Consider the following 27,192-nt stretch of genomic DNA (forward strand, 5'->3'; position numbering starts at 1 on the left):
AACGAAACATCCTAGGTCTAAAGGGAATGCTCGATTTTACCGCCGCGGGCGCCTGCGAGAGCTCGGGCGGTGTGGCGTGCGAAGCCGCAGGAGTCACAGCTTGTCTGCTTGTGGGCCGTGGGTGGTGAGGGGGGATGGCGACGGCAATGGCGCGAGACCCGGGTGGTCACCTCAGATAAATAAACAATCTAAAAAAAGAAGGAAAAGGTATAAACAATCTAAAAAAGATTTCACCCGCGTGACAGGCTGGAATACTCGCCACTATACTACAACGACCTTGCTGTTTGCTGTAGGCATGGTTACAATTGTTACAAATAGATAATTAACATGTGATCAATTAACACATTAATTGTTTTTCAGTTAATAAACCAAAGGGCAATTATTTACTATTGAATGGACATGTTCATGCCCTTTAAACATATATATATATGTGTGTGTGTGTGTGTGTGTGTGTGTGTGTGTGTGTGTGTGTGTGTAAAACAACAACCAATCAATAGAGACTACTCACTCTCTCAAATCACTCTTAACAACAATATTATATAATAAAGTTCGAACCACAGGCAACACAGCGTGCAAGTATCAGTGCTACTGGTAATGTATCCAGTCAAATGTTTTTCTCCAAAAACAAAGTAGCACGACAGCGCACCAAAAAACAAATAGGTTATACATCCGATCGACACAATCGGAGTCCGTATCTTTGCTCATGCCTACCTTACAAATCTGGTAACACTCCCTAGATTTTGCTAGCATTTGATTTTACATCAAACTTTGGCAAGATTATCTTCCCACTTGTAACATGGCACAACGGACCAAACAACTCTAGGCTTAGGAACGTAATTATGGAAAGCATGACATCAAACGGAAGGAAGGAAGGAAGCGAGACCGGCTCCACTTCCTTCCACTTAACCGAAGATGAAGCCAAACGAAAGGAACCCGTAACATACTCGGTTCCAGCCGGCCGGCCGGCCGCTTGCGTCTCCCACGCCTACAAGTGCGCGGCGGCAGGGAGGCACTGCCATACGAAACCATGGCGAGCAACATGAGCAGCCGGCGCGACGACTGCCACCGCGACCGCTGCATCGGCGACACGGAACCCTGGACGAGCCGATGCGACGGCTGCGGAGACACCTGCTCGCACGGCCTCATGCGGTGGAGCCGTACGGCGGGAGGGGACCCAGTCTCGCCGCCGGACAGCACGTTCTCCTTTGGCTCGCCTGCTGAGCCGTCGCCGCCGCCGTCTCAGACGGCTCTAGTCGGACAACCCCTTGGGCTCGTTGCGGCCGTCGGGCCTGTTTGGACAGCTACCTGCGGCGACGACGGTCAATCCCTTCTGCTCGCCGCAGACCTCGGGCATGTTTGGACGGCCGCCATCCTTGCAGAATGCAGCCCTCCCAGAATGTAATGTTTCAACAGCCGCCACAGGCGAGGACGATCCCCTTCTCCTTCACCTTACCTCCCTTGCAGCCACCGTTGCAGAATAGCCTGTTTGGGCACCAGCAGCCACCGGTGACGGCGAACCCCTTCTGGTACGCCCCCGCGCCGCGGCCGTCGTGCGCGGTCTGCGGTGGCGTCGTGGGCTGCGGCCAAGCCACCGTCACGTCCGAGTGCAACCAAACGTCCCCCCTGCGCTGCTTCTCCGGCGGAGTCTGCCCGTTCTGCGGGGCGCGGTGGAGCGACGCGGGGACCGTGACCCCGACGCAGCCGCTCGAACCCTTTCCAGCGACGCGCAGGGGTCGACACGTGTTCGATGACGACGAGCCGGTATAGCCGCAGCTGGACGGCGGGGGCACCGTCTTGGAAGCGGCGAGCCATGGAGCACTCGTCCTCGAGACGCACTGCGAGTACCCGGCCGTCGCGAGAGAAACGGTCCCATACAGCTTCGCGGTTCTGGTGCACGCCAAGGCCCCCGCGGCGGCCGCTGAGGCGTCGGCGCGCGCGTCGCTCGATCTCGTCACGGGGCTCGACGTCAGAAGAAGCATGCATGGCGCCAAGCCGGCGCTGATGAAGCAGGCCATGGGCTTCGTCATCGACAACCTGGGCCCCGGCGACCGGCTCAGCGTCGTGCCCTTCTCGTGCGACGCGCGTCGGGTCATCCGTCTGACACGCATGTCCGACGCCGGGAAGGCCTCGGCCAAGCGCGCCGTGGAGTCCCTCATCGCTGACGGCCAACATTGGAGGTGCTCGACGGCCGCCGGCTCAGGAACGCCGTCTCGAGCGTCATCCTTCTCTCGGACGGTCAGGACAACTATGTTCTGACTCTGGGCGGCGGTCCCGGTCGCGGCAAGAGGTACGAGGACCTCGTGCCACGTTCCTTGAGGAACAGCGCCGGCAACCGTTTCTCGGCGGTGCACACGTTGGGGTTCGGCACGGACCACGACGCGGTGGCGATGCACACGTTGGAGTTGACCGGCGGCAAGTTCTCCTTCATCGAGAACCAGGCGGTCGTGCAAGACTCGTTCGCGCAGTGTATCGGCGGACTCCTCTCGGTCGCAGTGCAGGAGGCGCGCGTCGCCGTGGAGTGCCTGCTCCCTGGTGTGCGCATCCGGCCTGTCAAGTCCGGTCGTGCCACGTCGACGAGGACGGCCGGGCCGCATCGGTGGACGTCGGCGAGCTGTACGCGGACGAGGAGAGGCGCTTCCTGCTGTTCGTGGACGTGCCAACCGCCGCCGGAGAAGATAGCGGCGTCACCCGCCTGATCAAAGCGAGCTGCATTTACAGGGATACGGCGACCGGGCGGTCGGTGGACGTTGCCGGCGACGATACCGTGGTGCGGAGGCCGGTGGAGGTGGTGGACATGGAGCCGTCCATGGAGGTCGCGCGGGAGCGGTTCCGCGTGGAGGCGGCCGAGGACATCGCGGCTGCGCGGGCGGCGGCGGAACGCGGGGATACTGGACCGGCGGCAGGAGATGTCGGCGATCGCGGGGCTGGCCGGCAACGCGAGGTGCGCGGCGTTGGTGGTGGAGCTGCGTGAGCTGAGCGCGCGCGTGGCGGACCGGCGGGAGTACGAGCGGACGGGTCGCGCGTGCCTTCTTGCCGGCGTGAGCTCGCACGCGCAGCAGCGAGCCGCGACGGTGGAGCTCTTTGGGTCAGCGGTGCCCGGGTTTGGGTCGGCGACGCCCCGTTCAAGTCCATTCGTGTTCGGGTCGGCGGCACCGTGGTTCGCGTCAGGGTACGCGACGCCGGCGATGCAAAACATGGCGGCGTCGTCGAGGAAGACACGTGAGCAGCAGCAGCCGGCGCCGACGCCCATGGAGTTGGGAGTACCTGACCCCAAGTAGGGCAGCACAGGACAAGCGGAAGCTATAGCTAGGATCATCTGGTTAAGAACCTGAAATTACGGCGTAATACTTGTCATCTGACCAAGTGCTAGTTTCGTCAATCTCAAATTTTAGGTGTATTTGCAGATGTGCTTGCTTGGTTACACGTCCGATATGAATGAACTGTGCATGGACCATGGAGAGAACTCGTTTGAATCCAAATTTTGCTGCTGCGTACTACTGTTTGAGTTTTGTAAATCTTTTGCTTCTGGACAAATTCAAAATTAACAATTCCAGGATCTAGTAGTAGGTCCACTGTCAAGCTTTGCAACATAAACACACGATCAATATAGAGCAACTAGAACCAACAAACCACCTAAAGAAGATCTAAAGGCACCACAACACAACGCACATCTAGTGAGAAGCTAGGCAGGTGGCTTAGGCAGCAACCTCTTCCTCCTCGTCGTAGTACTCTTCCTCGTCCTCGTCGGCCGTGGCGTCCTGGTACTGCTGGTACTCGGCCACCAGGTCGTTCATGTTGCTCTCGGCCTCGGTGAACTCCATCTCGTCCATGCCCTCCCCGGTGTACCAGTGCAAGAAGGCCTTCCGCCTGAACATGGCCGTGAACTGCTCGCTCACGCGCCGGAACATCTCCTGGATCGAGGTGGAGTTGCCGACGAAGGTGGATGCCATCTTCAGGCCCCTGGGAGGGATGTCGCACACGCTCGACTTCACGTTGTTCGGGATCCACTCCACAAAGTAGGACGAGTTCTTGTTCTGCACATTCAGCATCTGCTCGTCCACCTCCTTGGTGCTCATCTTCCCGCGGAACATGGCGGAGGCCGTGAGGTAGCGTCCGTGCCGGGGATCGGCAGCGCACATCATGTTCTTGGCATCCCACATCTGCTGTGTCAGCTCGGGAACAGTGAGGGCGCGGTACTGCTGGGATCCCCTTGAGGTCAGGGGTGCAAAGCCAACCATGAAGAAATGGAGACGAGGGAAGGGTATCAAGTTGACTGCAAGCTTCCGAAGGTCAGAGTTCAGCTGGCCTGGGAACCGCAGGCAGCAGGTAACACCACTCATAGTTGCCGAAATAAGATGGTTCAGATCACCAACTGAAGCAAAAGAAACAAATCAGAGTCAGATTCATATCTCACTGGTTGAAACAAGGCAGAAAATTTTTAAACAGATGTCAAAATGCTAAGTAAAAAGCATGGGTCCAACATATTCATTAACTCAATCAAGTAGTGCCAGATTGCAGTAAATATGCAGCAATGAAAAAGGACCATCTAAATTCATTACAGCAGCAGAAGAGATAAATTGGTATCACAGCATTTGACATAGAGATGACTACAATCCACTGTTTAGTACCAAGATCTGAAATCAATGATCAATAAATACTGAAGTTGAGTACAGGTACTGAGCAAAGTAGCTATTCAAACTTACAAGTGGGTGTAGCAAGCTTCAGAGTGCGGAAGCAGATGTCGTAAAGAGCTTCATTGTCAAGGACCATACACTCATCAGCATTCTCAACAAGTTGATGAACAGAGAGTGTAGCATTGTAAGGTTCTACAACCGTATCAGACACCTTTGGCGATGGGAAAACTGAGAAGGTCAACATCATCCTATCTGGGTACTCCTCCCTGATCTTTGAGATGAGCAGGGTACCCATACCAGAACCAGTGCCTCCTCCCAATGAGTGGCAAACCTGAAATCCTGCAACGACGAAGATGTAAACAGTATTTTGGACACAATTCCACAGCTGAAGCATAAAGCAAAGAATAACAGCAACTATCTATACAAATGACATATCTAATTTCTCCAGAATTAATTTTGCTACCAAATGTTGTATACATCTAGCAAAATGGAACACGCTAACCAGAATCAGAAGCACTTGTGCAACTGTGAGATAAACTGTAAACTACTCGACTAGCATGACAAATGAATGTCCTCCAAAGAACAATCATGAAATGGTAGGAAGCTCATCAATTTGCAAGGTTTCTATACACTCGTCATACCCCAGAGAGATGGGGCATAATATCCCTAAAGACAACAAGTCACAGTTGAAATAAAACTTAAGCCCAGAAGGCCAGAACCACCAATACTCACACCTATACATCATACCATTCTGGTTTTCCATTACAAAGTGCAGTGAAACTATTAGACCCTCATTGTTTCAAGTTAGATGGCCAACAAGCCATGGACGGGTAGTATCATAAGTCGAGTTACAACTCAGAACAAGGAATGGTGCACATTTGCAGCAACCAACAAAGTTTCATAACAAGCCAATAAATTATACCAAATAGATGCAGAAACGCCAAATTGAATGCCCTGGACCTATAACTGCAAGCGGAAGATAGCAAACCTCCTAATAACTACCACCAGAACCACCTGGACAATTACTCCGTACTAATCTCAGTGGTTTAAACCGCGTAACTGGGCTGTGAAACACTAATCCGTCAAAGCCATCCAAAAAAGTTTCCTCAACAACTGCACAAGTAGAATGCGCAGTGAAACCTAAACGCAATGTGATGAAGAAAAAATGGTGATCGGTAAAGGCCCAGATCTACAAGCTTAGAATAAAGCAACAATCTCCTACACACAAAAATTGGCTGGATCTACAAAAAAAAATCGCAACATTGCAACTTATCATTCTAACAGGGAAAATACACTAGATCTGCACGCAGATAACCCCCAAATCACGCCCAAATTACCGAGATTTGTAACAGAACAGCCAGATCTATGACGAGGATGCTATACCTTGGAGGCAGTCACAGTTCTCGGCCTCCTTGCGGACGACGTCGAGGACGGAGTCGATGAGCTCGGCGCCCTCGGTGTAGTGGCCCTTGGCCCAGTTGTTCCCGGCGCCGGACTGGCCGAAGACGAAGTTATCGGGGCGGAAGATCTGGCCGTATGGCCCCGAGCGCACGGAGTCCATGGTACCTGGCTCGAGGTCCATGAGCACGGCGCGCGGGACGAAGCGCCCGCCGCTGGCCTCGTTGTAGTAGACGTTGATGCGCTCGAGCTGGAGGTCGGAGTCGCCCGAGTACTTGCCGCTGTGGTCGATGCCGTGCTCGTCGCAGATCACCTCCCAGAACTTGGCCCCGATCTGGTTGCCGCACTGGCCACCCTGTATGTGCAGGATCTCCCTCATTGTGGCGGACGGCGAGGTGGGGCTAGGGTTGCGGCGAGGTTTTGTGAGGCGGAGGCGGAGGCGCGGGTATGTGTTGTGGATTTTGGGAAATGGGGGAGCGGGTGGGAGATTTATCGAGAAGGGGTGTGAGGTGCGGGTGAGGTTACCGGGTACGGAATTTGAAATTCGTTTGGAGGAGGGGTGGTTAGTGTGGGCGGTGAGAGGCAACTGGTTTACTGGGGGGTGTCAAGTCTACACTACCGTACTCTGGAATGTTCATTTTTGCCCTCTCTTTAAAGGAAAAATGAAATATTTAGAAATACCCATGTTGAGATATTTCGGGAGTTTCCCTATGATATAACTTAATCTTTTATATCTAAACCGTGTCGGTTTCTTACCCATCATTGAGCCATGTCGTAAAAAAGTTTGAAATGTAAGATTAAGCCAGCAAGGAAGTAGACCCGTCGGATCTTAGACTTCACGAGTCTTCCTAGAGCATGCATATCCTCATCCATTGTTCGCCCTGCTGCCTTGCTCCTCCCTTCTCTCCTTTTGCCTCCTCCGTCACCGGCTATGCTCATCTCCCTTGCCCTTGCTCCACCTACAAGAAACCAGATATCCTTGCCGTTATCGTCGCTCGATCACCGACGAACCCCGTCATGACCTCAGGCCTGGTCCGTTCGGATTCAGTCTTAATGTCCGTTTCATGTTATTTTTTAATATGAGGGTTACTAGGTTAGGTGATCCAAGATGGTTTTAGAGTCAATCTTTGGTCGTTGTAGATTCCGAGGCATCGAATCTAGTATAAATAGATCTCTTGATTTCTAGGAGCAAGAAAACCAGGAAGACAATTGAATTCCTTGCTTAATTGATATTACCCTTGATCTCATTAGAAAATCGACACGGTCTCCAATATAACAGTTTGACTAATAAGTGTTTGATCAATTTTTAACAGACACTTACCCACATTAATTATGTACACCAAAGAGTTCCATTGCTACCATCTTTCCCCCTCTTTGCCTATATATTTAACCTTTGAGAGAAAGGCAATAAGCCACAATCCATCATGGACACCAACGAAAATAGAAATCATCCTAGCATGAAGAAAGTCGTGTTCCACATCGATCTGAATAAGCTTCTAGATAAACAAAGCAATCTCGGCTCAAAGAAAGTCATGCTCAACATAGATTTGAACAAGTGTTAGTTTGTAGAAGTATGACCCCACCCCGACAAAGCGATTCATGATGTGATAATAGCGATGCTGAAGAGTAACCTTCCATGATTCTACTAGGTCGTGGTAATCTATTGCTGAACTTGGAATGCATAAGGTTACTGGCCATCACTATACTCAAATTATTTAGTTTTTATGCTTTTATTCGTGTAGTTCCTTGATGTGATCAGAACATATGTATTGTCATGTGTGTCTACTTATCTTATCTCATGCGTCACATGCAAACTTTGTTACTCCTATTAGTCCAACAGTAATAATAATTAGGAATGCTAATGCATGAATAATCAATCACAATGATACTGCTCATATGGATTAACATGCCATAATCACCAGAATACGTCACATCAAATTAGTTTCAACAAACCATATGGATTAACACAACATAGAGGAACCATCAGATGAGGCATTGTGGAGAACTAGATGTTTTTACCTAAAATGGCTCTAACAGTTTTCTCAGTGTGGAGTACTAAATGCAAGTATTTGCTTAGTGTGGAGTACTAGCAATATAACCATGTAATTTGACTCTAAGTTTAAATTTTGGCGCTCTCAAATGTGAAATTTTCACGCATTAGTTTGCCACTATGCTCCGAAAAAGCTTTTACTCAATCTTTCAGATTAGTACCTCAGTTCTCTTTTACTTATCGTTTAGGATATCGGCACGGTCTCCAACAAGCACATTTGATTATTATTTTTGATAACTACATCTTTATAAAAGTTGATAAAAATTGGATGATATCAAAGTATTTTTCATGAAAAATTCATTACTATCATTTCATGTGATAAATACTAATAGTTTTGTGTATATTAGTAATTAAAGTTTTTAAAATTTGACTACACGTATTTTAGGATGATATCTATTTGAGAATGGAGGTAGTAATTAGGAGAGAAAGAGTAGTATCACGAGACAACACCTTATTAATACAGTATGCTCCTTTGTCTTCCAGCACTGGACCTAAATTTACAGCTATGGAGGGCATACGAGTCATTAGCTGCTCATTAATTCATGTGCAAACACCTAAAAGGACAAATAAAACAGAAAAGAGGGAGTAGCTTAATTACTCAGTTGCGTTTAACTAGGTGAGTCTGTAAATGCCTTGTTTGGATCAAGATTCTGATCAGGTAGGCTAAGCAATAATATATACACTAACAGCCACATTGATCAATTATGTGCAGGTACTTTTCTGCATCCGAGTCCTTCCATTTTTTTAACGTCAAGCTCTCTGCTTGCATTCAGTTCTGCTGCACATCAACCTGCTACAGCGCCAGTCCGAAGAATTCTGTTCCCAGGAATGAATTTTCTAAGCCAAGACCGATGTAAGTTTTCATAGAATCGATAAGGAACACCTTTACGTGATTGTTTTCAGGGAATGCTAAAGCTTGCAGGTGATAGCAGATACTGATCAACAGAACAGATAGATCTGCTGCTGATGCAGACGTTATGCATGGCCCTCTCGACTTGAGATAGCTATCAGGAGTAGATGGTGCTTCGCTTTCAAGAGCAGCTAGCAATCTTCTTCCCAACAACCGCATCATCTTGTTCTTATCATCATTCTTAGACGGCGAAGCCGTTCGATTGAAGAGAATAAAACAAAAGCATATGATGAGCTGGGTCGCCATCGCGGTAGTTGCAGCCGGCTTGACTGATATAGCGACATGACTGCTGATGTCGATCCGATTCTCCTCGGATCTAGTTAACATTGCCGATCCTTGGTAATTTTCTTATTTGCGAGGAATTAACATAGCCGATCTAGATACCTGTACCTGCAGCAGGTGTATATTACTACTTGGGATTCTGTTATAGCCATCCGGATCTAACATTAAGGTTTATGTTGTCAGAACATCAGCATTTATAGATCCCAATGCAGGAGTTTTCTTTTTCTTTTCGCGAACGGACATGGAGTCCGATGATAAAGCCGCTCGGTTCGATAGCGTCCGCCGGGGTTTGAGCCCCGTGCGTCGCACACCCCGTCAAAAAGGCTCCAACGAAGCCTCCGGGAGGTGGCCCGGTTCTAAAAATATATATATACATATATTTTTTTCTTTTTGCTAATTTAACAAAATTAGGCGGCCGTTTAAAAATAATGACGACATGCGCCTATCGTCCCTTTCTTCCGGCAACAAGAAATAATCATCCATTCATTAAACAATTTTATAAAAACCACCCAATACAAGGGTGACAATGTAAGATCCACCATCAACATGACTTGTCACATCGATGAATAGATGATTTTCGATCATTCATCCTGTTACAAGGTTATCTTACTATGCAATACATCTTTAAAAAAAATCATAATTTTCCCACATGAACATGAATGAAGACTATTTTTATATGAAAATTGTAATCCTCCAGGAGATCTAGAATTTTATAATTGACTATTTATTCATTGAAGCCATTTGAATGCAAAAAAAAAAGTGAGATAACCATGTCACCCGACGAATGTACAATAGCCCTAACAATCGCCCATTCACCGAGCCGGCAGGGCGCCTTCACCTGCGAGACCAGCTCGGTTCGTGCCACGCTTGGGGCGAGCAACTCGATAACCGGGATGCTGCTGCAGGTGATCTGGTGGTGAAGATGAGGATGAGATCATGACATGGCAGCGCAGGGGATGGGTGGTGAAAGATGGGCCGTGGGCGGGACGGCGGTGATGCCTTCGTCGACGAGGCCCTTGATGCCGGCCTTGGTGGCGTCAAAAGCCTTGAGCTCGCTGAGGCAGCCGTAGCCCACGCTCACGAAGCGGGTGGCGACCATTGGAGCCTACAAAACACCGATACGTGCAGGAACGGCCGTATCCGTATCCGATACGACATCGGATACGAATACAGCTCGGATACGTCCTCGATACGTATCCGGAGAGTATCGGAAAAAAAAAATAACAGAATTTCGGATACCTAGGCCGATACGTTGTGGATACTTGGGCGATATGGCCCGGCCCATGATGGCTCGTGAATCCGGCCCAACATCCCGCATCCCCCTCACTAACCTAATATCCGCACACCCGCACTGACCCAGCCGCCTCTCGAGTGTCGACCTCTCTCTCTCTCGACCGGTGACCGCATCCACCAGAAGCGATGCGCCGACGCCCGGCCGCGACCGGCGACCACTTGCCGGTGACGAGCAACGAGCGGGCGAGGATCTTCACCAGCGCCTACCCCTTCCATTCCAAGACTCGGCCCAACCACGTGGTTCACGCAGGCACGCACCGCCGCCTGACCTGCAGTGGCGAGCCAGCGACGCGGACAGCGAGCACCTCCTCCTCCTGCAGTCGGCGCCCGACGGTAAGTTCTCCCCTTTCTCTCTTTTCCCCTCCCGATTGGCCAGTTCAATATGTTGGGTTTGTAGTTGAACTGAAACATGGATGAAAATCAATAATAAGTGAAGCCTTTTATAAATCACACGTTCAATTCTCACTTTTTGTTGTTGAACTGAAACATCAAAATTAGCTATTAGTTGTTCGATTTCCATAATACGTTTGGTTCAACTAGTATGTGAGTCTTGAGAAACTTATTTGGTCATTAATTTCAAATATTGATGTATAGCATTGTTAAAAAAATAAGGTAATTTGTTCCTGCTATTATTATATACATCATATTAATTATTTTTTAAAAATAGTAAAACGTATCTGCGTAGCGGGTTTTTTAAAGTAGAATAACGTATCCGCGTATCCGTATCGGTCCGATACCGACACACGTATCCGTATCGGTGCTACATAGATCGGAGGCTTGCGGCGTGCCTGGCGGTGCTGCGAGCGCAGGTGAAGGTCGCTTGTTTTGCCGGGCCGACATGCACGACACATGTTTGCATCCAAAAGCTAGAGCATTTACTTGTTAGCATGAAATATCGATGTCAAACCAACAATCGGTCCACCGGAAAAAAAATATCAAGTGTTCTCAAGGGAAAAAAAAAAACGTATCGCAGATTAGGAGCAAAAACGCCTACATGCTCAATTCATTTGCTGCAAAGGTTTTGGTGAGCCATGACATGTGGAAGCACAAACTAGTTCCCAGCTTCCTGCCCCATTATGAGAGTATGTTTGTTATTTTAGATTTCTAGATGGATAATTGGATGAAATGCAACAGTTTGTTTTTTCTGCCCCATTATGAGAGTATGTTTGTTATTTTAGATTTCTAGATGGATAATTGGATGAAATGCAACAGTTTGTTTTTTTAGATGTTGAACAGTGGAAAGGTATAAGCACTAACTATACCATATTTTCTCCGAAATCACAATCATTCAATAATTTTCCTTGGCCATAAATATTTCTAGTACAGGAACTGTCTATTTGTAGCGGATGATGTCTTTTGATTACAACTTCACGTGTACTTGTTATCAGACAGCTGACTGTTTTGTTTAATCAGAACTCATAAGCAAACAATCTTCGCATTAGATTTGCTCGAGCTACAAAAGAAATTTGCTGTGCAAGATGAAACTCATGAATTGACCCTCACATGTTGCCAGCATGAGGTAACAGCTAAGAACTTGCAGTGCTTAACTCATTTGGTTACAATGTTCGAGTATGGTAATCTATATGGTCAATATACAGTTTCCAATGATGAAATAAAATCAGTTCAGATGGTTAACATTGTTTTCAAGTCTGTATTACTTGAATAATAACGCTAGTACATCGTCAATCATAAGTTTGATGTTGGCGATGTGGTCACAAGAATCAGCAAGGGTGCACTTTCTGTTCCCGCTTTACACACTCTCTTGATTTCTATTGGTCACAGTACAACATAGAATATATTGGGCATAACTTGTCCCTATAAGCTTCGCCTTTGTTTAAATGCAAAGCTTGTCACACAGAAATGTCATCATGCTGACAATCCGAACTGAATGTTCCAGGATGCACGCACTGTATTCATCTTTTCAGAGTTGGTGGTTTTAAGAAGCTGGGGCAGTAACTTTTGGGTAATCAGAATCTGGTTGTGCTTCCCATTCTGTCCAGGATCCATCATAAACTGGAACATCATGCTTCCCAATTCTATAGAACCCCTGTAAAGAGATATTGTTAGGGATTGCTTACAAATACATGGTAAAATCCAAGAAGAGCACGGACGATTTCCAGACCAGAGCAAGTATGCAGGCAGTTACTCCAGACCCGCAGCTTACAACAATGGGGTGATCAAGGGAAATTCCTGAAGAAACATCAAATACAGTGCGCTTATTGTTATTGCTTGAGGAACTTTTCAGACTTTCTGTACACATGACTTCCCTAATAAAATTTAGAGTAAATTTCGCAAAACTACAAATACTTTGATAAATTATCGCAAAACTACAGATTTAAACAATAGTTTCACAAAACTACAGATTTAGTACTAATTTTATTACAAAACTACAGATCTTTAGCAAAATTATCACAAAACTACAGATTTAAACAACAATTTCACAAAACTACAGATTTAGCACCGATTTTATCGCAAAACTACGTATTCTAGAGGAGTTGTTCACATCCCTATTAACATGACGACCGGGCTCCGCTTGCAGTCTCATAGCAGCTAACAACTCATGAAACAGATAGTACGGGAGCTTATGAAACTATAGATATTTTGACAAAATTATCGCAAACCATAAAATTACAGATTTAAGCAATGGTTTCACAAAACTACAAATATAGGGCCGATTTTATTGTAAAACTATAGATTCTATCGCAAACCTCTTAACCTGACGGATTGTAGTCACATGAACTCCCGGATGTTCCATTTCATAAGCTGACAGCTGCTGTGAGACTACAAGCGGGGCCCGATAGTCATGGTAACATGGCTGGGAACATCTCTAGAATCTGTAGTTTTGCGATAAAATCGGCTCTAAATTTGTAGTTTTGTGAAATTGGTGCTTAAATCTATAGTTTTGAGATAATTTTATCAAAGTATCTGTAGTTTTGCGATAAAATCGGCACTAAATCTGTAGTTTTGTGAAACTATTGCTTAAACTTATAGTTTTGCGATAATTTTGTCAAAGTATCTGTAGTTTTGCGAAATTTACTCTAAAATTTGATTTCTCAATATTTACAAAGTAAAATTATCAATGTTGTTGTCCTGCTTCTCATATTTTGTACTTTGGAGAAGTTGTTTGCTTTCTTTCTTGCCAAAGACAACAGCAAAATTACTAGTTTCAGAATAGAAAAGTGAGCTGCAACAGAATCCAAACCTGCTTGCTGAAACTTTTGCCTCAGATCATCTGCTGGGAGAAGCCTTGGTGCACCATCAAACATCTGGTACAAGTCCAACGGCATCATTTCTTAGCAATTCTTGGTTATCCAAGTATCATGTGATGCACTGAATATTTGCGTTAGACCCACCTCAGGGAATGGAACACATATGCTTCCTGGTATATGTCCACTTCTTACTCCTTTCCGTGGTTCTGGCGCTACACCATCAAACCTGTGAATGAAAAGTTGATAGTTTTCATACAATAATAAGAAACTGCATGCAACTCAGAGAAAGGATTAACGACAATGAATGGTATCATGTACTCGTGTAGTGAATGTATCTATTAACAATTTGTTTCGAGAATAACAAATTCACAAAAATTGAACCTCTTTTCAGTAGTACAGATAACCGTTTAATGTAATTCCTTTGAACTCATTGAATGAGGTAAAAAATAATCATATTTACTTGAAATTGGAACACAGCCTTTACTAACTTAATTTCGTAAGAATTTCACATGCCACATTCAGTTACCATCAGAACCTCTATAATCTGCTGTTACAATCTGAGTAACTAAAGAAGGTACAAGATGCTACCTGCCCTTTGCTCGGGCATCTACTTGTTGGTAAGTCTGAGCAGCAACATTATGCATGACCTGTTGCACGAATCAAACAGTTCAATTCACATGGGAATAACCAAGAAAATTAATGTTTCACTTAGTGGTCAGTCTTCATAACTCCTTTTCGAATAATCCATATTATTTGGGGGTTAAATTTAAGATCATATTATAGGGAGGTTAAACAGTTCCACCTAACATTGAGTAGCGGAGCAATGTTAAAATAAAGACAGCACAAGCTTTCATGATCAGATTGATGCATATCTCTATAGCCTATGCATGCAAGACTAGAATTTTCAGGTAAAGAAAAGGGACTAGCCTTTTCTAGTGTCCAGAATAACTGAGGCTGAAATTCAGTCTGGAATGTGACTGTATTTGTCTGCAAAAAATTAAACCATAATTATCCAATAAGCAAAAAGGAATTTCCATCATACGGATGACGTCTTTATAACTCACTCACCAGTTCACCATTATAAACCGTTTCAACAGCCTTATTAGCAGCTTTTGATTTCAGAACCGCATCATCAGGGCTGGCACTTTCCAGATCAAACCCAGAAGCTTGCCACTGAGGTAGACCTCCATCTAACACCCAAACTTTATTGTGTCCAAAAACTCTAAACATCCTATTAATTGACAAAGTAAGCATAAATGTTATCATCGTTTGCATGTCAGATGTAAAGCATGTTAGTTAAGTAAAACAATGAGTGGTCACTCTGGTATGGAAAAGCAATCAGTTCACTGACAAGAGCAAGGTAGCTGATATACACTAACAGAAGACAACAGAATACTCGGTTATATCAACATTACTTTTTACCACTTTTCATATCAGCTCGACTGAATAGCAAGTGTAGCCAGTTTCATCATTTTGGTAATGTGAATTCAGACATTCTGCTTACCACCAAACACGAGGCGCACTGAAGAACCCTTTTCCATCATAAACAATAACTTTATCCTGATTTCTGATATCAAGTGCAGAAACTGCTGCTGCAAAAGCCTCTTTCGATGGCAACATGTGTGGTAACTGAAAAAAATTGCGTGGAGTAAACATACATGATATATCAGATACACCTTAGAAAAAGAAGACAAAAGCTTTATATAACCATCTTATGGAAACTAACTCAACCCTATCCAATTGATGCAAAATTAAATACATGAGATTTGGCTATATCAGTTACCAAAAAACCAGGAAATCAAACCAGGAAATCCATGCTGCTTATCTGCTCAATAAAACAATAGAAAAAATGAGGATGGAAAGTATGTCCAGAAACGTTTCTCACATCAGTTGTCCGATCAACTATGCCATCTATGTCGAAGAACAGCGCGCCAGGGATATGTGCCACCTGAGTATACCGGAATACTTTAGCTCCACGAACAATGTCACGAAAAGGGAAACAATATCTGCTGCAGGAAACCTGGTATTCTTGCCATGGGTCCCTAATCTCTTCTGGCATGTACCAGGAAGCATCCAATACCTAAAACAAGTAGACAAATGTTAGCACAAAAACATAGCCTTTTACACTCCCTAATCCTTCTGGACAGAATAAGAACTTAAAACATGCAAGGAAGTAAAATCAAATTAATATAGCATCACAATTGCTCTACTGGCAAACTGTTCTCAACATACTACTTACATGGGGATAAGAAACCAAGAACAGAATACTACTTCTACAATACTAACCATTTTTTTAAAAAAAGCATCTCTGAATTGGTTAGGAACATGCAAAGTAGATGTCATTTTTTCCCCACCTTAACATCAGGCAGTCCCAAGTGCTGATGCAGCCACTGAGCAGAAACAACTGGATCATCCTGCGCCATTGTTGACCTGCGTGCTAGCTGCCAGATTGAGATGACCGAACTGGATTAGAAGATGAGGCTTGCAGGTGAGATTGCCAGCCTGAAAGGAAGCCTCCAAGAACAGTAAAAGAAGGCAAATAAATCAAATTGACAGCAGCAGTAAGCCATGAGGGCTCAATATTGGATGGAGCTTACCTGGGTGAGCCTGAGGAGACGTGGTACTGCCAAGAATACTGGAGGGCTCAGGAAGACGAGGAGAGAAGGGAGATGAGCCGATTCGGACTCGCGAGGCAGCGCCGCCAAAAAGGGGATCCAGATCGGCTGCAGTCGCTACTACTACTGCAACTCAAGCAGTGACTCCAAAATCTACCATTCAAAATATAGCCGACGCTCACGATTGAAGGCTGGCCCGTTTATTTCTCTTATCCCGTCCCTGAGAGGCCATCTGACTTTATTCGGGTGTGTTAGTCTATCTTCAACAAATACTTAAAAATTCATCATCTATAATATTATTATAGTATCTCGTAATACTATTACAATATTTCTTATTTTTTTTATCACTAACAACAAACGTATTTCCTAACTTTTCTTACTCTTCTTCTCTCTTCGAGGTCACAGACCTACTCAGTGAACAGTATTGGATTTCTAGATTTTGCAGCCGTTGGAGATAGCCTAGCTGTACTGAGCCGAATTTTGGTAATTTCATCATTTGACTTCCATTTAGTTTGTCAACAAGAATTGGCTATGCCCCCCAAAAATTTGCTCATGCCCAACTACAATCAACGGCAATCCTCGGCACGGCTCAAGCCAGCAAAACGCCAACCCAGAATTAAGTGCTTTGCATTTTGGATTTTAAATGACTATAATTTCTAAACAACCAGATTTGTATTAAATAGGTACTAACATGCGGACCACGTATCATACTCACAGTTTTGATACTACCGTAATTTTGACATGTTTGCAACCTCACCTCACTTTCTAAATCAAATTTTAGTACTACCCCAACATTGATGCTGACCAATATTTGGTCAGGCTTTTTGTGTAACAACCAAACAATCCCTTCTTCCTCCAAGCGAGCGCTGGCGTGAGTGCGTGCCGCCGTTGCCACCGAGACAATTGGGTTGCTTCTGCAGGGACATTCTTCGTGGATCCTCCAAATGCCACTTGTAAGCAGAGGTGCTGCTCGGCGGAGGCCTTGTTGATACTGTCAAAGTTCAGAAGTGGCCGTGAAAAAGGAACAAAACGGAAGGAACGGCAATGGCGCGCGCGCGCTTTCGGGGTAGAGACTCGGCGAACTGTGTGTCCATGTTTGTGTGGACGGCTGGAATCCACGAGGAGGGAGACTGCGGTGTGCAGTGCAGATTGGTTCGAGCACCTGCTGCGTGCTAAGCAATCTCGAACACCTAATGCGCATGTATAATGCATGCATAGTTGCAGGTGACAAGAATCAAATCCAAGCTTAGTCCTGTGCAAATAGGTGATAAGCAAGCAGAGACAGCGTGTGTGATCTTCTCTACACCATTGTGACATTGTTCTCTGCGCAGTACACGTATAAAATACTTTCAAATTCAATTCACGAAACATGATCATTACAAGTACTACTACTACACCCAACACATTCAGAGCAGTTCACATATCAGCAGAGGCGTTGCATAATTTCCTGCCTCTTCCTGTTCATTCAAGCGTTGTCACTTCGGTCCTATAACTTTTCTTTACTTGACGTTAAAATTCAGTCTTCGTGAAGTTTAAACTTTCAAGTATCTCCAAGCAGTTGTTCAGACCTGTCATGAGAACATATCTTCTACTATGCTTTTTCTTCGAAGAACAGCTTTTATGTTTTGGAGTACCCAATGGGATGCATGTGAAGGTGCTGATATTTAGATCACGTTCTCATTCCATTCATAACTATCTTCCATCCCCTCTGCAATCTGTGCTGTACCTATCTCTGTATTGATGCACTATGCTTCCATCTTTCTCCTCACCAATCCTTTGAAGAAATCAAAGCTGCAGTGCACACATATTGCGTCAGATGTCCGTATGCCATAGACCATAACATTTTCAGAACAGATACTGGATGAGAAGCATACAAAATATGGTCTCGATACCAACTACCGAGTAAAGATATACAAGAGAAATATCTTAATGATGGATAGAAAGGGTTAATGGTCTAAAGGACAGGACCTGTTGCCATCAGGGTGCAACTCATAGCTTTCGCCATCCTGGCCAATAGCGTATAAATAACCGGCCGGTGTAAATCCCTGAACAAAGACTACTGCTGTTAGAAAATAGGAACTATCTATTCAACTATCATACTTAAGTAAGTTTAGTGCAAACCTGGATAGTGACGACACTGCCTAGAGACTGGCCTTCATGTACATCTTGTACGACAACTTTCTGGCCACTGCATAATAGTGAAGATTGCAAAGCTCTTTGATGTGAAATAACAAAAAACCATCATATATGAAATGCAAGGTGCTTTTTTAAGATAAACCATTTTAACTTTCAAGCACTTACTTTGGATAGTTTAAAACAAAACTTATATGGCGAACAATTAAATCTGAGATGGTAACATTGAGTCCAAAATTTAATAATTGAGGCTTTCCAATTAACCAATATTGAGATAATATGTCATACCTGTGAAGCCACGAGTCGTAGTATTGCTCTTCAAGAGCCTGAAAACCTACAAAAACGATTCAGAAAATTATGTATACAATTTTACCACCAAAAGGTAGAAATTTCAAGTTAAGTTTCAACCATATGTTGCCAGCTTCTAAAATAATAATAATAATAATTCATCACCCTTTTAAGACAAAATAAATTTATCTAGAGTAACATTAAGCAATAAAAATTATCAAATATTAGCAGCAGAAATTACCTTGATTTGAGAAAATCTCAAAAAGAATTTCAAATTTGTTGAAGAAGGATGCTATTATGTCTTCTCGTTTCAATCTTGGTGAATTAGCCTTTATTTCTTGAAGTCCAGCATTCAAACATGTGGTAGGCTTTTCATTATCAACATTCAATCCAATACCTGAAAACAATCCAAGTTTGTCGTAAAGATTAACAAATGACTAAAAACAACATCTGTTGATATTATTTATCCCAAATATTTGACAACAGCAACAATCGAAATGCATTTTTACCTGTACAAACATTGTAGACTTTTGGTTCGTAAAACGAGGTACATAGAATCCCACCAACTTTTAGTCCTTTCAGATAGAGATCATTAGGCCACTTTATCCTTACATCAAGTTCTGGTAGTCCCTGAGTTTTATCACAATATGATGTCAAACCTGTTAGACTGATCTCTCACTAATTAAGCCCAACGGCTTAATTAGAACCTTGACCCGCGCCCTGATCGGGGGCGTCCAGCCCATTATGGCTGGTGGGCCCCCGTCGCCAGCGCTATAAAAAGAGGTGGGGGCCGGGGCGCTCGGTACGAGGTTCACCGCGCCGCTAGTCACCCCACCGACACCTAAACCCTAACCGATCTAGAGGAGGGGGGCGCTGTGCCGACGGGAAGCTTCACCTGGCCCTCTGCGTCACGCCCTGGACTACGTGCGCCTACGTCACCATCGTCGGACGCCGACGAGCACTTCTGCCCCGACCGTCGCTGCCCTAGCGCAGAGCTCCACCGACGAAGCAGAGATGGCGGGTTCTAGCAACCTTACTCCAACCACTGGAGTCTCAGGTATGAACCCATCCATCTCCCCCCTCTCTCCCTTCTACTCTCGGTAGTGCGGTCATCAGATTGTTGAAGATGAACATCACATGTTCTACCAATGGCATCAGAGCCCACAACCAAACCCTAACCCTAACAGTTCATCTTCGACTCGGGGGGGGGGGGGGGATCTCTCACCTCTTCTGGCCGTAGATCACCGCCGTGGGCGGTAGAGAACTCGCACCGCCGCTCGACGGCGTGCGGCACAGAGCTGAGCCCCGAGCGCCTCCTCCGCGGGCTCAAGGGGTCAGGCACCACCGTGAAGCCACTCGACGGCGGCGCGCTCACCCCTAGGGGAGCGCGCACGCCGGCGAGGAGCCTCGCGGCGGCACCGTCTCTCCTCTCCGGCGCCGGTCGCCGCGGAGCGCCCCGGCCACCGTGTCGCCGCTCGGTCTCGCGAGAGAGAGAGAGGAGATTGAATAGGTTAGGGTTAGGGCGAGGGGCGCGGCGACGTCGGGTTTTGTTCGGCCGAGATCGCCGCTGCGCCGTCCGATCCAAATGAATGGCTGAGATCGACGCGGGCGGGCGGGGGGGCGCGCTGATGGGCCGAATTGGCGACCCAGGCCCAGGTTGCGGCCTGGGCGCGCGTCGGCCGTCGCGGGCGCGTCCGCCGCGGGCCGCTAGCGGGCCAAATCTCCGGCTGGGACCAACAGTAACGGGCCGAAAGTGAAATGGATGGGCTGTCAAGGCCGAAATGGCGTTTTCAACAGTATAAAAGTATCTATACTGTTTAGCATTTTCCAGAAAGTATTTAAATTGAATTATTGGTGTGATTTTTATGCAAAAAAAAATTATCCAACGATAATTTTGCCCAGAAAATTATAAAGTCTAGAAATAATTCTGGAAAAATAGTATAAAGTATTTAAAATTGTTTTCCGCTGCGTATTTTCATTATTAAATTCAAACCAACGGGAGAATTTAATTCTGGAAATGAAAATGATGATTATTATTATAATTTTGTTATTATTCTGACCAACGTTGATTAATAGCAATATTATAATAATATTAATGTATAATCTCATGTATTAATTCTATTTTGCCCAACGGTGATATAGAATTAGTGCAGGGAACAGTTGTATGTTTTGATTTTAACCAACGTTGCAATCAAGGCATGCAATTGTGGTGTCATTTCATGTTCTCCCATTATTTGAATTGTATTTTCAGGAGGGTACAACTTGATGGGTTGTATCAATGAGATTCCAACTCTGAAAGGTGACAACTATTCAGAGTGGAAAAAGAAGATCGACCTAGCCTTCATCTTGGCTGAGGTTGATTGGGTAGTCACCACACCGTGTCCTACAGATCCTGTGGCACCGGTGAGGGAGACAAACGAGGCTGATGCCGCTTGGGCAACCAGAGATAGGGATTATCAATCCCAAAAGATGGCCTATGACCTTGAGCATAGGAAGTGGGTCACTGCCAACAAGAAATGTTTGGCAGTGATAAAGAACACGATTGAGCCTGCTATTGTGGGTTCGATCTCAGAGTGTGACACTGTCACTGAGTACCTGAACAGAATAAAGAGTCAGTTTACTGGCTCTTCAAAGACTTATGCTACCCAGCTGATAAAGCAGCTGGTAACAGAAAGATACTCAGGTGGAGGCAGTGGCATAAGAGAGCACATACTGAGGATGAGCAACTTGGCATCCAAGCTCAAACCAATGGATCTGGCTCTAAAGGATGAGTTCCTTATCCATTTGATTTTTGCTTCTTTGCCAAAAGAGTTTGATACATTTGTTGTAAACTACAACATATAGCCCGAGAAGTGGGATTTAGAGAAGCTCATTGCTATGTGTGTGCAAGAAGAGGAAAGGATAAAAGCTTCACATGGTGGTTTCATCAACTATGTGAAAGAGAATAACAAGAAAAAGAATTTCGATGCCAACTCTCCAAAGGGAAAGGGCAAAGGCCCCATGCAGCATCAACAAAAGAAATTCACAGTGGAGAAAGATCAGTGTCTTCATTGCAAGAAGACGGGGCATTACAAGAAAGACTGTCCCGAATTCTTGAAAATGATAATGGCAAAGAAAGGTGAGAACATTATTACGTTCATAAATGAAATCCTGTATGTGAGTTATTCGAAATCTACATGGTGGATTGACTCAGGAGCAACTGTTCATGTTGCAAACTCATTACAGGGATTCCGTTCGACGAGGACTACGCAAAGAAGCGAAAGACACGTTAAAGTCGCAAATGGAGTCCAAGCAGATGTTGAAGCCATTGGCGACCTTCCTCTGGAGCTTGCTGATGGATTCACATTAATTCTTAGAGATGTGCTTTATGTTCCCTCTTTACAGAGGAATTTGATTAGTGTTTCATGTTTGGACAATGATGGATATGATTGCCATTTTGGAAATGGCAAATGTAAGATAACATTCAATAATGCATGTGTTGGGATTGCTATCTTACAAAATGAGTTATATTTGTTATCACTACGTGATGAAGTAAATGTTATATGTGATAGTGAAAACGTATCCTCGTCTGCGGATGTAAACAGAAAACGAAAGCGAACTCAAGATGCGTCGTCGAAATTATGGCACTGTCGTTTAGGCTATATTTCGAGGGGGAGAATAGAGAGACTAGTAAAGAATGATATTCTTCCTCCATTAGAGTTCGCAGACTTAGAGCAATGCAGAGATTGCATAAAAGGAAAATATGTAAAGAAAATTAAGAAAAATGCCAAACGAAGCACAGGAATATTAGAAATAATCCACACAGACATATGTGGTCCATTTCCTGTGAAAAGTGTGGATGGTTTTGACTCGTTCATAACATTCACAGATGATTACTCCCGTTTTGGCTATATTTATCCAATTAAAGAAAGAACAGAAGCATTGGATAAATTTAAGATATTCAAAGCAGAAGTTGAGAACCAACACAGTTTAAAGATTAAGATAGTCAGATCTGACCGTGGAGGGGAGTACTACGGTCGTCATACCCCGTATGGACAGATTCCTGGACCTTTTGCAAGGTTCTTACAAGAAAATGGAATAGTAGCCCAGTATTCGACACCGGGCGAGCCTCAGCAAAATGGAGTAGCTGAAAGGCGTAACCGTACCCTGATGGATATGGTGCGTAGTATGATGAGTTACTCATCCCTACCATTGGGTCTATGGATAGAAGCATTAAAGACAGCAATCCATATTCTCAATAGAGTACCAAGTAAATCGGTGCCCAAGACACCGTATGAGTTGTGGACAGGGAGAGTACCCTCACTAAAGCATTTACGTGTGTGGGGGAGCCCAGCTGAGGCCAAGGTGTTTAACCCAAACATTGGGAAGCTAGATCCCAAAACAGTTAGTTGCCATTTCATTGGCTATCCTGAAAGATCGAAAGGTTATCGTTTCTACTGCCCTGATAGACATACAAAGTTTGTGGAAACGAGACACGCAATCTTCCTAGAAGATGAGATGATGAGGGGGAGCGTGGTAGCTCGAGAGTTTGACCTTGAGGAGAAGCGGGAATATGTGCCCACTCCGTTGACTCATGAGCCATTCTTCTCACTACCCGTTGTAGCTGCACCGACAGTGGAAGACACTGTGATGCAAGCACCTGTGGTTGTCCCTCCTGTGGCAACAACGAATGAAGATGTGGAACCTGTGCTTCAGGAACCCATGGAAGCTATTGCCATAGATCAAGGGGAGCAACAACAGCCTCAACTTGAAAATGTTCCAAATGTAGAGGCTCCTAGAAGGTCTCAAAGAGTGAGAAGATCAGCTATCCCTGACGATTATAAAGTGTATAACATTGAAGAGTTTCAAATGGAAGGTGATCCTACCTCGTTTGAAGAAGCCATGAGAAGCGAACACTCATCCAAGTGGCTTGAGGCCATGGAAGATGAGATAAGATCAATAAGTGCCAACGAGGTTTGGGACTTAGAGGTAATTCCTAAAGGAGCCAAAACAGTGGGCTGCAAATGGGTCTACAAAATAAAATATGACTCCCAAGGGAATATAGAAAAGTATAAAGCGCGACTTGTGGCAAAAGGCTTTACGCAAAGAGAAGGGATTGATTACAATGAGACCTTTTCTCCAGTCTCATGTAAAGATTCCTTCAGAATCATAATGGCGCTGGTAGCCCACTATGATTTAGACTTGCATCAAATGGATGTAAAGACAGCATTCCTTAACGGGGATTTAGACGAGAGTGTCTATATGGCACAACCGAAAGGCTTTGTCGTAAAAGGAAAAGAACGTCTGGGATGCCGCTTAAAGAAATCCATTTATGGGTTGAAACAGGCTTCAAGGCAGTGGTACTTGAAGTTTGATAAGACAATAAGACAGTTTGGGTTCAAAGAAAATGTAGAGGACAATTGTGTATATTCAAAGTTTAAAAGTGGAAAGTATATCTTTCTGATCTTATATGTGGATGACATCTTGCTTGCGAGTAGTGATGTCAGCCTAATGAAAGAAACAAAGAAGTTCTTGTCCTCGAACTTTGATATGAAAGATCTCGGTGAAGCTGCATATGTTCTGGGAATTGAAATACACCGAGATAGAAGCAAAGGGGTATTAGGACTGTCACAAAAGGCATACATAGAAAAGGTCTTGAAAAAGTTCAGTATGCATAAGTGTAGTGCCTCACCTGCACCCATAGTCAAGGGCGATAGATATGGGGATTTTCAATGCCCAAATAATCAATACGAGATCGATCAAATGAAAGTGGTACCATATGCTTCAGCTGTCGGAAGCTTACAGTATGCGCAAGTTTGTACACGCCCTGACATAGCTTTTGTCACCGGGTTACTTGGCAGATTTCAAAGTAATCCAGGACCAGAACACTGGAAATTGGTAAAGAAGGTCTTGCGTTATTTGCAAGGCACAAAAGGCCTCATGCTAACGTACAGAAAATCAGATTCCTTGCACATAGTAGGGTACTCGGATTCTGATTATGCGGGAGATGATAGAAAGTCCACGTCAGGGTACGTGTTTACTCTCGCAGGAGGAGCAATATCATGGAAAAGCTCCAAACAAACCGTCACTACATCGTCCACAATGTATGCCGAGTTTGTAGCATGTTACGAGGCAACGGGGCAGGTGAACTGGCTAAAAAAGTTCGTACCCGGTTTAAAGGTGGTTGACGACATCTATAGACCACTAAAGTTATACTGCGATAATTATCCGGCAGTACAGTACGCTCACAACAATAAGTCAAGTGGTGCTGCCAAACACATTGACATAAAGTATTACGTTGTGAAGGATAAAGTCCGGGATCAAATCATAAGTCTCGAGCATATAAGTACAGCAAGGATGCTCGCGGATCCGCTAACGAAAGGCTTACCACCCAACGTGTTCAAGGAACATGTAGCCGGCATGGGGTTAAGGGATAGCCTGTGATTCCTGGACTTCTAGGGCCCAAAAGTCAAAGAATCTGTTTCAAAACAGAGACGTGCTTGTAGCTACCAAATCTATCGGCGATTGACCGTGACGATGAAGTATGCTCTATGCAACTATCTGTGATGGAATGGGATAAAAGTAAAAGTTTAAAAGTAAAAGTGTAGAGTGAGATCAAGGGGGAGAATGTTAGACTGATCTCTCACTAATTAAGCCCAACGGCTTAATTAGAACCTTGACCCGCGCCCTGATCGGGGGCGTCCAGCCCATTATGGCTGGTGGGCCCCCGTCGCCAGCGCTATAAAAAGAGGTGGGGGCCGGGGCGCTCGGTACGAGGTTCACCGCGCCGCTAGTCACCCCACCGACACCTAAACCCTAACCGATCTAGAGGAGGGGGGCGCTGTGCCGACGGGAAGCTTCACCTGGCCCTCTGCGTCACGCCCTGGACTACGTGCGCCTACGTCACCATCGTCGGACGCCGGCGAGCCCTTCTGCCCCGACCGTCGCTGCCCTAGCGCAGAGCTCCACCGACGAAGCAGAGATAGCGGGTTCTAGCAACCTTACTCCAACCACTGGAGTCTCAGGTATGAACCCATCCATCTCCCCCCTCTCTCCCTTCTACTCTCGGTAGTGCGGTCATCAGATTGTTGAAGATGAACATCACATGTTCTAACAAAACCAAGTAGTCAGCCTACGAAAATAGTCATAATGAAATTGATGGCATCACATATGCATAAAAGCAGGAAACACAGCTATACTAAACTTGGACCTCACCTTAGCACGGCATAGTTCTTTGATGGCTTCGGTCATGGAAAGACAGACAACATATTGCATAAGGGGCAACTTCCGTGCATCCTGCATCTGTGATGTGAAAGAGAACATCAGACATCCGGGTGGCGATTCCCACACATTCTTCGATCGGCCTGCATGATTTGTTTGGAGATTAAAATTTAACATCACGATGTCATATGGTGCGTAGTAATTCAAAGAAAGCATTAAAATGCTTTGCATAGTCTGGTTTTAATCAAGAATACGTGACCAAAGAATTTCGACAAGAACACAAGGTGGAATCAATGAAAACTAAATTTTCATAAAAGGTGTCCTACTGTATCCGAATTCCGAAATCATATTTGTTTAACAATAATGCATTTTTAGCAATTTATTGAAGGGATCAGGTAGCAGACACCTCCATTAGTTTCATTCAAGGTATCAGAGGCGAAAGAACATTAGCAAACTTGCTCACTAAGGCTGCAAATTCGTAAGACTGGAACAATAGCAGCAACAAGCAAGCGCAAATTTCACAATCAAACGCACCTCGCCCTTTGAACTGCACGTCAGCGACGCACACGACGCCCACCGGAAGCTTTGAGAAGTTCCTGCAAACATGAGCAAACGCCGACGCAAAGAACGGTAAGGGGACAAACAAAAAGTACAAACACCGGGCCAAAGGGGGAAACAAAAAGGAGAAATCGTGCACTCACTGCACCACGAGGTCTTGCGTGGAAGCCAGCCTCGGCGACCAGAGCAGCCACCTCCCGAAGCGCCGCGCCCGGAGGGCGCCCATGTACGCGCCAGCGTCGAAGCCGCCGGCCACGGGCGCGTCGGAGGCGAGCTCTACGGTGAGCTCCCCGCCCGCATCTCCATCTCCTAGGGCGACGGAACCGGCCGCGGAGGCAAGGAGTTCCTGGTCCTGCGGCGACTTGCCGGAGACCACGAGCGTGGCGCCGGCGCCGGCGGCGCTGCTGCTGCTCCAGTGCGCGGACGTGCTCGCGGAGGCGGGTGACCGTCGGGTCGAGGACAGGTACCGGCGGAGCGCGACTGCGGTGAGCACGGCGCCGGCTGCGGCCAGCACGGCCCCGGCTGCGGCGGCTGGCGGCGGGAAGTGCACGGTGAACGGCATCGGCTGTTGGTTGCTTCGTTTTCTCCGTCACTTTGACTTTTTTATCCTATATATAAATGG

General features: G+C 45.6%; 4 protein-coding genes and 1 pseudogene across 7 annotated transcripts; 2 read left to right on the forward strand and 3 right to left on the reverse strand.

Annotated features, from left to right (window-relative positions):
- The first annotated feature begins 1,260 nt into the window (after positions 1-1,260).
- LOC133923248 (E3 ubiquitin-protein ligase WAV3-like) lies at positions 1,261-3,278 on the forward strand (annotated as a pseudogene).
- Positions 3,279-3,500: 222 nt separating this feature from the next.
- Positions 3,501-6,517, reverse strand: LOC133922618 (tubulin beta chain). Its single transcript, XM_062368018.1, has 3 exons — positions 6,018-6,517; positions 4,704-4,973; positions 3,501-4,372 (listed from the first exon to the last, which is right to left on the reverse strand). The coding sequence occupies exons 1-3, from the start codon at positions 6,409-6,411 to the stop codon at positions 3,696-3,698; spliced, it is 1,341 nt and encodes a 446-aa protein (XP_062224002.1). The 5' UTR covers positions 6,412-6,517; the 3' UTR covers positions 3,501-3,695.
- A 5,588-nt stretch (positions 6,518-12,105) lies between these two features.
- LOC133922619 (thiosulfate/3-mercaptopyruvate sulfurtransferase 1, mitochondrial-like) lies at positions 12,106-16,559 on the reverse strand. 4 transcript variants are annotated; one of them, XM_062368019.1, is made up of 12 exons: positions 16,374-16,559; positions 16,131-16,217; positions 15,797-15,856; positions 15,662-15,724; positions 15,281-15,405; positions 14,845-15,007; positions 14,704-14,763; positions 14,365-14,423; positions 13,921-14,002; positions 13,770-13,833; positions 12,690-12,757; positions 12,106-12,614 (listed from the first exon to the last, which is right to left on the reverse strand). In XM_062368019.1, the coding sequence occupies exons 2-12, from the start codon at positions 16,197-16,199 to the stop codon at positions 12,504-12,506; spliced, it is 924 nt and encodes a 307-aa protein (XP_062224003.1). In that variant the 5' UTR covers positions 16,200-16,217; positions 16,374-16,559; the 3' UTR covers positions 12,106-12,503. The 4 variants fall into 4 exon arrangements, with proteins under 4 accessions (XP_062224003.1, XP_062224006.1, XP_062224005.1 ...); XM_062368022.1 differs by having other exon boundaries at positions 16,131-16,239; XM_062368021.1 differs by having other exon boundaries at positions 16,131-16,278.
- A 1,140-nt stretch (positions 16,560-17,699) lies between these two features.
- On the reverse strand, positions 17,700-27,173 carry LOC133922620 (biotin--protein ligase 2-like). Its single transcript, XM_062368023.1, has 9 exons — positions 26,714-27,173; positions 26,547-26,608; positions 26,007-26,155; positions 19,322-19,442; positions 19,054-19,209; positions 18,813-18,858; positions 18,513-18,579; positions 18,360-18,436; positions 17,700-18,182 (listed from the first exon to the last, which is right to left on the reverse strand). Exons 1-9 carry the CDS (start codon positions 27,130-27,132, stop codon positions 18,137-18,139), a joined length of 1,143 nt encoding a protein of 380 aa, XP_062224007.1. The 5' UTR covers positions 27,133-27,173; the 3' UTR covers positions 17,700-18,136.
- LOC133922621 (uncharacterized) lies at positions 19,788-22,410 on the forward strand. The gene is made up of 3 exons (XM_062368024.1): positions 19,788-19,869; positions 21,064-21,930; positions 22,038-22,410. The coding sequence occupies exons 1-2, from the start codon at positions 19,827-19,829 to the stop codon at positions 21,654-21,656; spliced, it is 636 nt and encodes a 211-aa protein (XP_062224008.1). The 5' UTR covers positions 19,788-19,826; the 3' UTR covers positions 21,657-21,930; positions 22,038-22,410.
- Positions 27,174-27,192: the final 19 nt, after the last annotated feature.

This window comes from Phragmites australis, chromosome 6 (genome assembly GCF_958298935.1).
Source record: "Phragmites australis chromosome 6, lpPhrAust1.1, whole genome shotgun sequence".
In the NCBI taxonomy this organism is placed as follows: domain Eukaryota; kingdom Viridiplantae; phylum Streptophyta; class Magnoliopsida; order Poales; family Poaceae; genus Phragmites; species Phragmites australis.